This window comes from Bos grunniens, chromosome 18 (assembly GCF_055505025.1).
Source record: "Bos grunniens cultivar Pamir isolate PY7600 chromosome 18, Bosgru_T2T1.0, whole genome shotgun sequence".
NCBI lineage: Eukaryota > Metazoa > Chordata > Mammalia > Artiodactyla > Bovidae > Bos > Bos grunniens.
The window spans coordinates 50,681,722-50,695,314 of NC_141182.1; the positions used below are offsets into that span (position 1 = coordinate 50,681,722).

General features: G+C 49.4%; 1 protein-coding gene and 1 long non-coding RNA gene across 11 annotated transcripts; one reads left to right on the forward strand and one right to left on the reverse strand.

Annotated features, from left to right (window-relative positions):
- The first annotated feature begins 50 nt into the window (after positions 1-50).
- Positions 51-2,326, forward strand: LOC147353902 (uncharacterized). Its single transcript, XR_015146036.1, has 3 exons — positions 51-157; positions 359-424; positions 1,844-2,326. It is a non-coding gene; the product is annotated as an uncharacterized LOC147353902 (long non-coding RNA).
- Positions 2,327-3,081: 755 nt separating this feature from the next.
- Positions 3,082-9,067, reverse strand: DMAC2 (distal membrane arm assembly component 2). 10 transcript variants are annotated; one of them, XM_086352672.1, is made up of 6 exons: positions 8,856-9,067; positions 7,069-7,265; positions 5,806-5,886; positions 4,892-5,028; positions 4,625-4,787; positions 3,082-4,248 (listed from the first exon to the last, which is right to left on the reverse strand). In XM_086352672.1, exons 1-6 carry the CDS (start codon positions 8,904-8,906, stop codon positions 3,939-3,941), a joined length of 939 nt encoding a protein of 312 aa, XP_086208798.1. In that variant the 5' UTR covers positions 8,907-9,067; the 3' UTR covers positions 3,082-3,938. The 10 variants fall into 10 exon arrangements, with proteins under 10 accessions (XP_086208798.1, XP_086208807.1, XP_086208799.1 ...); XM_086352681.1 differs by having other exon boundaries at positions 5,792-5,886; positions 8,856-8,904; XM_086352673.1 differs by having other exon boundaries at positions 8,157-8,904.
- Between the last annotated feature and the right edge of the window lie 4,526 nt (positions 9,068-13,593).

The following is a 13,593-nucleotide window of genomic DNA, read 5'->3' on the forward strand; positions in this document are numbered from 1 at the left end:
GGGAACTGCACCCCCCTCCTCCCCACCTGCAGGTGAGCTTGGCCTGACCCCCAGCTTGGGTTGGGAACTGTCCAAATCACTGCAGGAACCCTGTCAGCCACGGCAGTTTGAGTAATGGAGCCCATGGGACCAGATGGAGGAAGAGTGTGTGGAGAAGGTGAGGACTATTGATGGAATAAAAGCCAGAGTGGGCTGGGGCAGGGCTCTGAGAGCTCCTGGAAGGGGTCTGTAAGCCTTTTTACCCCCAGGCAGGGCAGGGGGCTGTTTAGCCCCCCGACTCTTGGCTCATCTAGCTACTCCCAGAGCACAAACCAGGGGCAGGGTGGACAGTTCGGGTTGCTGTGTGCCTTGTCTGCAGACATTCCAGTGAGGAGAGAAACCATCCAGCGACTGGAACAGGAGGTCTGATGTCGAGTGACTAGAGGTGGGTGCCTTCTGGTGGAATGTGGACCCCAGCCTGCATTTCTGCCTCCCCAGGTCTTTGGATCTCCCTCTCCAGTTTATGCCTGGGCAGTTCCGGTTTCTCACCTTAGTAACCATAGGTCACTGTTGAGTCCCAAGTTCCAGTCAGCCAACCAAGAAAACTGTCGGGACACCACCAGCTGCACTAGCTAACTCATTATATCCAGAGTCTCCAGTAAGCGCCCTTGTATCAGTGAGCTTTGCTCCGTGCAGTGAGGTCCGCTCTCACTGGCCTAACACCCTGAGAATCCACTCCCATGCGGCTTCTTGAGTGTTGACTGTACATCTGTCTGCAGGTCTTGCCCTTCTGTGTAAGAGCTGTTCCCTTCTGGGTCGCCTGAGCACCCGCTCCCCGGAGCGTGCTGAGGCTTGACCTGTGGCACTTGTGGGTCTAGTGACAGCAGGGGGCGCTTGTGGTAAGTCTCAAGAAAAGCAGGTCTCCCTTTCAAGGCATTTGCTCCAGGGGAGGTCATGGCCGGGCTTTCAAGAGCAGGATCGCAGGTGGTCTCCCCACATTGTTAGGGAAGGCTTCCAGGAGCTTGGGGGTTCGAGGTCATCTCTTTCCTCTGGGTCCAACCAGATGATCTGACTCCAGGTTTCTGGATCCCACCATGTACCAGTCAGCACCCTCACTACCACCAGACAAGAAACTTGTCCAGACTGGGGAATTCAAGTGTCATAACTCGGCAACCCACAAACCTAAACACTGGGTTGTATTTTCAGCAGTATCTGTGAGCAATAACTTTGGTCGGGGGGAAATGCTGTCATGGGAGCTTGCCAATTCCGAGGCGGGTGACTGAGCTGGGCACTTGAGGGAATCTGCCCAACCCTATCTTTAGAGCTGTCATTACTGCCAGTGTCACGCCCAGCAGCCACAGGGCCCCCCAGGGCACGTGGCACCTCACTGGCACCTCATCACAACCCCAGGCGGTAACATTTTTGTGATGCTGCTGCATGCCTTGGATTGTTATTTTTTTAATTTTTATTTTATACTGGAGTATTCCCAGGTAGCTCAGTGGTTTAAAAAAAAAAAAAAAAACCTGCCTGCCAATGCAGGAGACCTACGTTTGATCCCTGGGTTGGGAAGATTCCCTGGAGGAGGAAATGGCAACCCACTCGTCTTCTTGCCTGGAGAATCCCATGGACAGAGCCTGGTGAGCTACAGTCCTTGGGTACACAAAGAGTTGGATACGACTGAGTGTCTAAACAACAATAGTTGATTAACAGTGTGTTAGTTTCAGGTGTACAGTAAAGTGATTCATGTATATGTTCGCTATTTCTCAAATTCGTTTCCCATTACAGAACGTGAAGCAGAGTTCGCTGTGTTATACATAAGGTCTTTGTTGGTTATTTAGCCTACTTTTTGTTTGGCCCCTCTTAGTTCCCCAGCCAGGGGTTGAACGTGTGCCTGAGAGGGAACAGGCACGAAGGCCAGAGGTTCCCAAGCAGCAGGAGGAAATAAACTGCAAGTGGCAGACGTCCTGCCTTGAGCCAACCAGTGTTTTTCTTGTGGAAATGTTTTTTAAACTATGTATTTGCTTTAGAATTTGCCTTTCTTCAAAATGGTTCCACCCAAGACTAACTTTTTTTCTTTTCTCAAACCTTGGGCTGATAATGGCTCAACAAACCAGTATTCCTATCAATTGTTTTATGGCTGGGGGATGCCATCCTATCTATTGTGGGAGAGGTCTAGTGAAACTCCCTCAGCCTTGAGGTGTCTCTCTTATCTGATTAGTAGCTTTCTAACAGATATAAAACACCTTGCTAAAAACTAGCAAGGGGGCACTCTTTCTGTCCTCTTCTGATGTCAGTGTCAGAAGCTTTCCCTATCTCTATACTTTAATAAAACTTTGTTACACAAAAAGTTCCCCAAGCAGTCAAGCCTCATCTCTGACCCCAGATTGAAATCCTCTCCTCCGGAGGTCACGGATCCCGGTGAAACACACAGCTCACAGCAGCCACCTTTCATGCCATTAGTAGAGGAAGCACAGTCCTAACCACTGGACCACCAAGGAACTCCGTCTGTTTTAAATATAGCAGCATGTGCATGTCAATCCCAAACTCCCAGGCTATCTCCTCTCCTTCCCCCAGTAGCCATAGGTTTTTCTCTAAGTCTATGAGTTTTTGAAGTTCATTTGTATCATTAAAAAAAAATTCTACATATAAGTGATATATTTTTCTCTGTCAGACTTACTTCACTTAATATGATAATCTCCCGGTCAATCCATGCTGTTGCAAATGGCATTACTTCATTCTTTTTCACGGCTGAGTAGTATTCACTATGTATCACATATACCCCCTACATCTTTGTTACCCATTCATCTTGTTGATGGCATTTAGGCCATGGATTTCTAATGTTTCATTTCCTACTGCCAAGGAGCTCAGCAGTGGACTCAAGCCAAAGGCACCATTATCCATTCATCCTGTTGATGACATTAAGGCCATGGATTTCTCATGTCTCATTTCCCACTGCCAAGGAGCTCAGTAGTGCAATCAAGCCAAAGGCAGGAACAAACCAACCCCCAAATCCTGTCTTTGTGAATTTATCTCTGGGAACACTCCAGATGCCAAGGCTCTTATCAGTCTGGATCCAGTCTAGAGAGAGAAGCCACACAGTAATTTGAACAGGGAAAGTTTAATATAGAGAATCAATGACTTTAACAGCAAAGTGAAGTAAGGAGGGGATTCATTGGTAAGGGGCCCTGGGAGTTACTGGAAATCCACCTTCAGGGGTATGGTGGAGAGGCATTCAGAGAGACACCTCAGTGGAGGCTGTCCTGTGCAGGGTTGGGGGTGGAGGGCGCCAGGGGAAGCTGCTGACCACCTGATTCACCTCAGCAGATGCGGGGAGCCCTGCACCACCATGCGCTGCAGGGCAGCTGAGCAAGCACCCCTGAGCAGAGCCACAAAGCAAAAGCCTTTCCTCCCTTGAGGAACATCTCTTGGGCGCCCTCTACTGGCAACCCTTATCAGGCCAGTTAGCAAAGGAGAATACTTCAAAGGCCCAGATCAATTTACACAGAGCAAACAACGTTGAATTTGGAGCTGAGCGTCAATAAGGAGAAGGCTGTGGGACGCCCCACATGTAGTGGATATGGACCAGGGATACTGCAGCCTGCAGTGAGCCGAGTCGACCCACACAGGGAAGAACCAGCCCTGTAGAATGCCAGTAGTGCCCCCTGGCAGGAAACAGGAGCACATGCAAGTGGGATAATCCGACTTCTGACAGAAGTCAAGAGAAGTTTCTTGCCAGAGAAGTGGGCATGGTACGGGGCAACCACAGGGGAGAGTGCAGCTCCCTGGGGCTACTTGCAGCCAGGGGCCCTTACCTCCCCTAGGATAGAGAAGGGGGCTCCTGAAACTGGGAAGGAGAAGCATGTGGAGAGGGCTACCTGACAAGCTGAGAGGAGCTGTGAGCTTCAGGCTGGGTGCAGCCAGCCAGAGCACCCCGGTGGTGGAGAACCAATGTCCCAACCTCAGGCTCTCCTCCCCTCACCCCAGCCCGACCCCCCGAGTTGAGTGAGCCCAACAGAACCAGAAGGATGAGCTGTTGGGCGCTCAGCACAGCCTGGCAGAGACCTTGCTTGATGGGGAGGGGCCGAAGGCCAGGCGGGGATGGGGCTGCTGGCTGCGTCCCGGGACTGCTCCTCTGGCCCCACCTTGAGGCCCTGTGCCCAGTCAGCCCCCAGAACCTCACAGTGGGGCAGCATCTCCTCCACCAAGATCTGAGTGAGGCCCGGGTTGGACACAGCAGGAAGGTCGGAGATATCCAGCCTGCGGAGGTTCCTGAGAGGAGGCAAGATGGGGGGGTGAGGGGGGGGTCACATGTAAGGATGGCATCTGTGTGTGTGAGTGTGGGGGGTGTACCTGCCCCCATGCTGACCCCCAGCTTTCGAATAAAATCTTTGCTCAAGTACATGAGACCCACTGTGTTCATTACAAACTGCACACCTCTGGCTCCTGCTGTCCCACAACAGTGTAAATATCTTGTAATTTCATTCATACAAAAAGGCAGGAAGACTAAGAGTCTTCCCACCCTCCCAGAGGTTCACTGCGCAGCTCATCTATGCTGACCCACCACCAGCTCTAGGTCTGTCCAGGAGGCAGGGATGGGGGTACTGCCCTCCCCTGGTCTGGGGCCCAGCCTGAGTTGAGGTCTCACTGGAGGTGGTGGAGGCAGGCGAGGCCCCGTTCAGAGATGCGGGGGCAGCCGGCTAGGGAGAGCTCCTGCAGTGAGTCGGCCAGCTGGTAGAGGCGGCCGAGACACCAGTCATCCACGTGGGGACAGCGCCGCAGCGACAGGGACTGGAGCTCCTTCAGGGCCACTGCAGGGGGCAGAGGGAGGATGGCACTGACGGCCCTTCTGGAGCCCACCACGAAAGGGCAGAGCCTGGTCCGTCTCCACCTCATCCCGCCCCACCCCACTCACAGAGGTTGTCCAGGCCTTGGTAGTTGATGGCACAACCACTGGCATCCACAGCCTCCACGGGCACCTCCTGGAGCTTCCGGAACTCGAGAGAGGAAAGGCCTTGCTCATTCGCCCGCATCCACTCCCTGTCCCGAAACCTGGGAGAGAGCGAGTGTCAGCATGGTCCCGCAACCTTCCAACCTCTTAATAACACTCCTAGCACCATATCAGAGAACCTGCTGCACTCACTATACACCAGGCCCTGCGCTAAGGGCTTTACATGCCTGGTCTTAGTGGGTCCCCTGACAACCCCATCAAAGATGGAGAGTTTGGCCAATTTTACATACCTGGAAGCTGAGGGTGTAAGAAATTATGGATATTAACATGAGAAAAAAGAGCTATGAGACAAGAATCCTTGGAGATGGGTGAATGTTGAGATATTTACAGACAGGTATACCATTTCTAAGGAAGGTGCTGGAGAAAGTGCTCAAAACAAGTGAAAATCTTAATCGGAACCAAGAGGAAGGCTAGATGAAGCCTATGTGAATTGTGTTTTCAAAAAAGAAGGAAAATAAAGGGGGAAAACGAGGAGGAGGAGGGGGAAGGAAGAAAGAAAATATGCACCAGTGCTGACTGAGCACATGTGCTACGTTGGCCTGTGACCCATGACAAGTGTCCAGACTGCAAAGTGTCTCTGAATCTTTACAGCACACCTTGTAGGTTAGACATGACCACCATCCCATTTTACAGATGACAAAACTGAAGCTCAGGAACAAGTCCCCAGCTACATGGCCAGGAACGGGCAGAGACCAGGGTGTGCAGAGAAGCCAGTCGGACTGACATGAGCCCATCCGACGGATGAGCCCCAGGCTTAGAAAGTGGCTCTCCTGCCTCCCCCACCCCCACCCCCCATTCTGACACCTTTGCCGTCATACTTGACTGCGCCTCCCTGCTTCAAGACGAAATAGGCCCCTGCGACGTAGGGGCCGTATCGCTCCTTGATGTAGGTGAAGGACCTGCCGGGAGAAGAGTAGCCGAGGGTGAGCCTTAAAGCACCACACCCCTTGCCAGGCCCCGGTGCTGCTGAGAGGGTCACAGTCCACAGCACGGGACTGAGATATGCAGGCAGACTGAGTCAGATGGCAAATATTTACTGGGCGCCTCTGAAATGCTGGGCACTAGGGGACAGTGTGACCAAGGCGGATCACTGTCCCTGCCCCTGCAGAGTTATTTCACAGGGGAAACAGATAACCGCCAAGTTAAGAACAAATCGCAGAGTAGCAATTCCGTGATGAAGTTAATACCGAGGGAACAGACTAGGAGTGGCTCGGGTAGGGATGGCGGATGGAGGTGAGTGATTTGGTTTGTGTGTTGGAGGAGGCAAAACTTGAGAGATCTGAATGAGAGAGGGATTGCAGAGGTCAGGGTCAGAGTCTGCCAGGCCAAGGGAAAAGCCAGTTGCAAAGACTCAGAGGCTCAAATTAAGATGAACAAATGGCAATAAGGATGCCAGGCTGGGAGAGGTGAGTGGGCGTCCCTAGTAGAGGTCTCAAAGCTCAGTAAGGGGCCAGATTTTCGGCCTTGGAGTTTGGCTTTTATTCTAGTTGCAGTCGGAAACCATAAGAGGGTTTTAAGCAAAGTGGTAATGTTATCCATCTTCCTTTCGTAAGAGTCCTCTGGCTGCTGTGTAGACTGTAACAGGGGCCAAAAGGTGACTGACAGGAGACAACTGCAGTCATCCAACCATAAAATAAAAGGGTTCCCAGCAGGCTACAGACAGGTGACAATTGGTCAAATTTAGGATATTCTGGTATTTTATTGATGGACTGGATGTGGAGGAAAGGGAAGCAGACAGGAATGAGGGATAACTCCTTGGAATGTGGTCTGAACAACGGATGGGCAATAGTGCCACCGACTGGGATGGGGAAGGCTTGGGGGTGAGAGGCTGTTTTAGGGGAAACCAAGGTTTGCTGTTAGCCATGTGAGGTCTGAAGTGCCAGCTAGACCTCCAAGAGGAGATAGTGGTCAATGGATTGCCTCTATGAGCTGGAGGGTTTGGGAAGTATGTGGGCTGGAGATGAAGAGACACGTGGGCACGGCTCCCACTGGAAGCCCTAGGGCTTCCTGGAGTGGCAAGGGCAGGGCAGGCAGACCTGGGAGGCCTGGACAGCAGGGCTGAGCAGGCCATGGGTTCTCACCGATTTTTCTTTTGCACCTTCAACACCTGCTTCCGGAGAAGGTACTCCCTCACAGCCTCCACGTCATAGAAGTGGTCAGTCAGGAACTGGAGCAGCGTCCTCCCTTTCTTCTGACTGCCCTCCGGGTCCACTGCCTTGCTCAGGCCACGGATGCCGCTGGTACCCCTGTTCCATACCGGGGCCACTAGCCGCAGGGACTGGGGAGGACAGGGGAGGAGGAGCTGAACCCAGAGCCTCCTGCGAGACACACAGACAGATTCCCCAGTTTTTCCTCCCAAATTTTCCCTCCTCAATGCTTCCCTGCTGATTTCTCTTCTAGGACCTTCCAGTTCTTTGGACTCTGCAAAATTTCCCCAGAATTTCCCCAAGTTCTTTCTTTTAATCCATCTTCAATTTTCTTTGGGACTTCCCTGGTGGTCCAGTGATTAAGAATCTGCCTGCCAATGCAGGGGACATGGGTTCAATCCCTGGTTTGGGAACCTCCTACGTGCTGCGGAGCAACTAAGCCCGTGTGCCACAACTACTGAGCCCACTTGACCTAGAGCCTGTGTTCCGCAACAGGAGAAGCCACTGCAATGAGAAACCAGTGCACCACAGCTAAAGTAGCTCCTGCCTGTCACAACTGGAGAAAGCTTGCACACAGCAACCAAGACCTAGCGCTGCCAAAAAACTTTATCTTTGATTTGGCCAAAGGGTCTTCTGGTTTTCCTAAATTCTCCCCCTAACTTCCCCCAAGCCCTTAGTCTCTCACCAAACCTCTATTATCTGAACTCTTAATGTACTACAAATTCTCCCCTTTATTTTATCCACTTCCCACCAGAGTTTTCCTAAATAAGGCATTCCTTTCCTCAAAATATGACAATTTTTTAAAAAACTTTATTTTTGGCTATGCTGAGTCTTTGTTGCTGTGCAGGCTTCCTCTAGTTTCTGTGAGGGGCGGGGGGCTACTCTTCCATTCCCGTGTGCGGGCTTCTGATGGGCTGTGACTTCTGTTGCTGAGAAATGGGGTCTAGGGTGCTTTACCACTAAGCCACCAGGGAAGCTCCCAAATATAATCTTAATTTCTCTCCCAACCATCCTTAACTTACCTCTTGAAGCTCCCAAACTCTCTTCAAGTTCCCCTCCAAAGTTTTCTCTTAACCTGCTTCAGTTTCTCTTTTTCCTTTAACCAAATTCTCCCAATAGTTTTGCCCACATACTTATTTTCCTTAAAATTCCTTTTAAGCTCCCAACCTTACTCTAATTTTCCTAGGCCCATTCCTTGATTTTGCCGAATTCTTCCTAAATTCTTTCCACAATATTGCAAATTCTCCCCTTAATTTCCCCTAGATCTTTTCCCTTGGAATTCCCAAATTCACCTCTTGGGTTTTCCATCAAAATTTCTAACTATTCCATGAGTTTCCCTCACCTTTGGTCTCCTACTCTTGGACCTCAAACCTCAGTTTTTCTGCCAATTTCTTCCAAACCCTTATCCTTTGCAGGTCCCACTATAGCCCGCCCCTAGACTCCCAGTGCCCGTCGGATCCTTCCCTCTGATTGGTCTGGCGCACTTTCTCAGTCGGCACGCCCTGCTTCCCCATTGGTTTCTTTCCTTCGCTGCCTGTGACCCGCACCGATCCTTCCCGGCCCCGGACGACCACACGTCTCCGCGCCCAGAGCGAGGTTTAGCGGGAGAGAGCCCCTGCTCCTTCTCGCTTCTTGTCCGCTGGGCGCCGAGAGAGGTCCTGAAGGCAGAGACAGCAGAGCACACACTAATTTGGGGGGCTCTAAAAGCTTCGGTCACCTACCGCCCTGGGCGCCGCCATCTTGCTAGGATTGTGTAACCGGAAGAGGCTCATCTTATCCAACCCACCGGCTCTCTTATGACCGCGCCCCCTCCGTTTTCCTGCGGTCCTCTGAAAGGGCTTCCGTGGTGGCTCAGTCGATGAAGGATCCGCCTGCAATACGGAAACTCGGGGTCGATCCCTGGGTCGGCGAGATCCCCTGGGGAAGGGAATGACAACCCACTCCAGTATTCTTGCCTGGGGAATTCCATAACAGAGAAGCCTGGAGGACTATTGTCTTTTACCGTCCACGGAGTCCCTAAGAGTTGGATATGACCGAGCAAATAACATTAAAAAAAATTTTTTTATCGAAGGTTAATTGCTTTTCAAAATTTTGTTGTTTTCTGTCAAACTTCAGCATGAATCAACCATAGGTATACATGTATCCCCTCCCTTATGAACCTCCGTCAAATCTCCCTCCCCATCCCACCCCTCCAGGTTGATACAGAGCCCCTGTTTGAGTTTCCTGAGCCATACAGCAAATTCTCCGTTGGCTATCTATTTTACATATGGTAATATAAATTTACATATTACTCTTTCCATACATCTCACCCTCCTCCCCTCTCCCCATGTCCATATATCTATTCTCCATTTGTCTGTTTCTCCATTGCTGCCCTGTAAATAAATTCTTCAGAACCATTTTTCCATATGTGCCCTGGAATACAATATTTATCTTTCTCTTTCTGACTCACTTCACTCTGTATAATAATCCACCTCATCAGAACTGACTTAAATTTGTTCCTTTTTATGGCTGAGTAATATTCCATTGTGTGTATGTACCACAACTTTTTTATCCATTCATCTGTTGATGGGCATCTAGGTTGCTTCTATGTTCTAGCTATTGTAAATAGCACTGCAGTGAACAATGGGATACATGTGTCTTTTTCAATCCTGGTTTCCTCAAGGTATATGCCTAGGAGTGGGATTTTACTGGGTCATATGGTGGTTTTATTCCTAGTTTTTAAAGGAATCTCCATACTGTCTTCCACAGTGGCTGTATCAATTCACATTCCCACCAACAGTGCAGCAGGGTTCCCTTTTCTCCACACCCTCTCCAGCATTTATTGTTTGTAGACTTTTTGATGATGACCATTCTGACCGATGTGAGGTGATACCTCATTGTGGTTTTGATTGCATTTCTCTAATAATGAGCGATGTTGAGCATCTTTTCATGTGTTTGTTAGCCATCTGCATGTCTTCTTTGGAGATCTTAAGTCTTTTTCCCACTTTTTCAAATAACACTTCTTAAAGGAGCACACACTTATTACTCTTCTTGTGTTTAGCAGTCTGTTGGACCTCCCTTTCTAATGGGCATTAAAATGGGACCCAGCAGTCTTTCCCTTAGGAGAGGGCTGTTGGAGTACCTTCCTTCCCTCTGACTGCACTCACAGTCCCTGTGAGCTTTCCTGTTCCTCTAGGTCTAACTAGCTGTTAATGCTTCCTTAGAACAGAAAAAGATGCGCTGAGAAACTCCACATATTTATTTTTTAATCATTATTTTTAAAAATATTTATTTATTTTTGGCTGTACTGGGCCTTCGTTGCTGAGGGTAGGCTTTCTCTACTTGTAGAGAGAGTGGGCTGTTCTAGTTTCCATACTCGGGCTTCTCATTTCTCATTTCGGGTCCCATTTTGGCTTCTCTTGTTGTGGTCATGGGCTCTAGGGCAAGCAGGCTTCAGTAATTGCAGTGCATGGGCTTAGTTGCTCCTAGGCACGTGGGGTCCTCCTGGATCAGGGATTGAACCGGTGTGTCCTGCATTGCAAGATGGATTCTTGTCCACCTGACTACAAGGGAAGCCCTGCATCTTTCTTTAAAGCAGGGTCAGGGAAGGGAAAGATCGAATAGCTGGTGATCTGACATTGCAAGGTAAGGAACAGAGGCAGAATTTCAAGACTAGTATTGCGGTGGGTTGGCAATTTCAGTTTGGAGTTCAAGGCTACATCTCAAGGGAAAATTCATTATGAAGTCTTGTGGATAGAATTACTCATTCATTCATTCTACAAATATTTACTGAATCCCTACCATGTGGCAGGCACTGTTCTGAGTTGTGAGATTACCATGGAACCACGGCTCTCCCTGGAATGGAGCCAACATTCCAGTCAGTGAGAGCATGGTTAAGAAACAAATGAATAAGCAAGATAATTGCAGACAGTGTTTGATAAGAGGCAAATAAAAACAAGCCATATAATAGGGAGTGACTGAGGCACAGGGCCATCAGTAAAGACCTCTGTGAAGTGTTGACTTTTAAGTGGAGGTGAGGAATGAGAAGGAAACAGCCATTCAAGGGCCTGGGGGGAAAGTGTTTTAGGCAGACGTAATAGCCAGTGCAAAGACCCAGAGCTGGGACCAGCTTGCACAGAGGTGTGGGAGACTGGGTCAGAGAAGTGGGCGAGAAATTGACTGTGCTTTATTCCATTTGCACAGGCATGCCATAGTCTGATTTATATTTTCTTTTTTAAGATTATATTGATTTGTTCATTTATTTATGGCTGTGGGGGTCTTTGTTGCTGCACACAGGCTTTGCTTTCTCTAGTTGTGACAAGTGAGGAGCTACTCTGTCGTGGTGTGTGGGCTTGTTGCGGTGTCTTCTCTTGTTGTGGAGCTCAGGCACTAGATTGTGCACTCTCAGTACTTGTGACACAGGGACTTAATTGCTCTAAGGCATATGGGATCATCCGAGACCAGGGATCAAACCTGTGTCCTCTGCATTGGCAGGCAGATTCTTAACCACTGGACTACCAGGGAAGTCCTAACAGATCTTAGATGCCAACTACGGATGATGATTGCAGCCATGAAATTAAAAGACACTAGCTCTTTGGTAGAAAAGCTATGACAAACCTAGACAGCATATTAAAGAGTAGAGACATCACTTTGCCGACAAAGGTCTGTCTAGTCAAAGCTATTGTTTTTCCAGTAGTCATGTACGAATGTGAGAGTTGGACCATAAAGAAAGCGGAGAGCCTAAGAATTGATGCTTTTGAATTGTGGTGCTGGAGAAGACTCTTGAGAGTCCCTTGGGCAGCAAGGAGATCAAACCAGTCAATCCTAAAGGAAATCAACCCTGAATATTCATTGAAAGGACTGATGCTGAAGTTCCAATACTTTGGCCACCTGATGTGAAGAGCCAACTTATTGGAAAAGACCCTGATGCTGGGAAAGATTGAAGGCAAAAGAATAAGGAGGTGGTAGAGCATGAGATCAGAGAAGGTGATGGCACCCCATTCCAGTACTCTTGCCTGGAAAATCCCATGGACAGAGGAGCCTGGAAGGCTGCAGTCCATGGGGTCACTAAGAGTCGGACACGACTGAGCGACTTCACTTTCACTTTTCACTTGCATGCATTGGAGAAGGAAATGGCAACCCACTCCAGTGTTCTTGCCTGGAGACTCCCAGGGATGGTGGAGCCTGGTGGGCTGCCGTCTATGGGGTGGCACAGAGTCGGACACGACTGAAGCGACTTAGCAGCTGCAGCAGCAGCAGCAGAGCATGAGATACAACCAATAAATTGTGGTGGTTGTTGTTTTGCTGTTTAGTCGATAAGTTGTGTCCAGCTCTTTTGCAACTCCACGGACTGTATGTAGCCCACCAGGCTCCTCTGTCCAAGGGATTTTCCAGGCAAGAATACCGGAGCCTGCTCCAGGGGATCCTCCCCACCCAGAAATTGAACCCACATCTCCTGCATTGCCAGGCGGATTCTTCACTGCTGAGCCATCAGGGAAGCCCCTCCAAAAAAAACCAAACAAACTGTGGTAGATCTATCCAATAGAATTCTGTGTCAGTCAGGATCCCAGCAGATAAGTAAGTCACACACAAGTAAGATAATTGAGCATTTAATAATAGCACTATTTACAAAGTGAGGGATATCCAATGAGGGATGGTGAAACACCTGTAAACTAGCCACAGAGAGGCTCCGTTACACCGTTATCCTTGAAGGGTCAAAGGGAGAGAGCAGTCCCCGGAACCCAGTGAAACCTATGGGTACAAAAGAAGGCCAACAGGAGTCACGGCCAAAACAAGTTGCACAACCAAACTCATCAGTGGGGAGGAGGGAAACAAAAGCCTTTCCTAAGGGAAGGACCAGTGGGAGGGAAGAAAATATTTTGAAAATAATACAATCTACCACAGACGAGACTTCCAGCAACTCTCCTACCACCATATGGATAATACCAGACAATAAAAGAGACAAAGAGAGCAGAGTGATTGAGGAAACCAGAGTCCCACTCCAGTATTCTTGCCTGGAGAACCCCAAGGACAGAGGAACCTGGCAGGCTACTGTCCATGGGGTCGCAAGAGTTGGACACGACTTAGCGACTAAACTACTACTGCTGCTAAAGACATCATCACAATAAAAAAGGCTGAGAGCTGAAGAATTGAGACCTTCAAGCTGTGATGCTAGAGAAGACTTGAGAGTCCTTTGAACAACAAGGAGATCAAACCAGTCAATCCTAAAGGAAATCAACCCTGAATATTCATTGGAAGGACTGATGCTGAAGCTGAAGCTCCAATACTTGGGCCACCTGATGCAAAGAGTCGACTCATTGGAAAAGACCCTGATGCTGGGAAAGATTGAAGGCAGGAGGAGAAGGGGATGACAGAGGATGAGATGATTGGATGGCATCACTGACTCAATGGACATGAGTTGAGCAAACTCTGGGAGATGGTCAAGGAGAGGGAAGCCTGGTGTCCATGGGAGTCCATGCA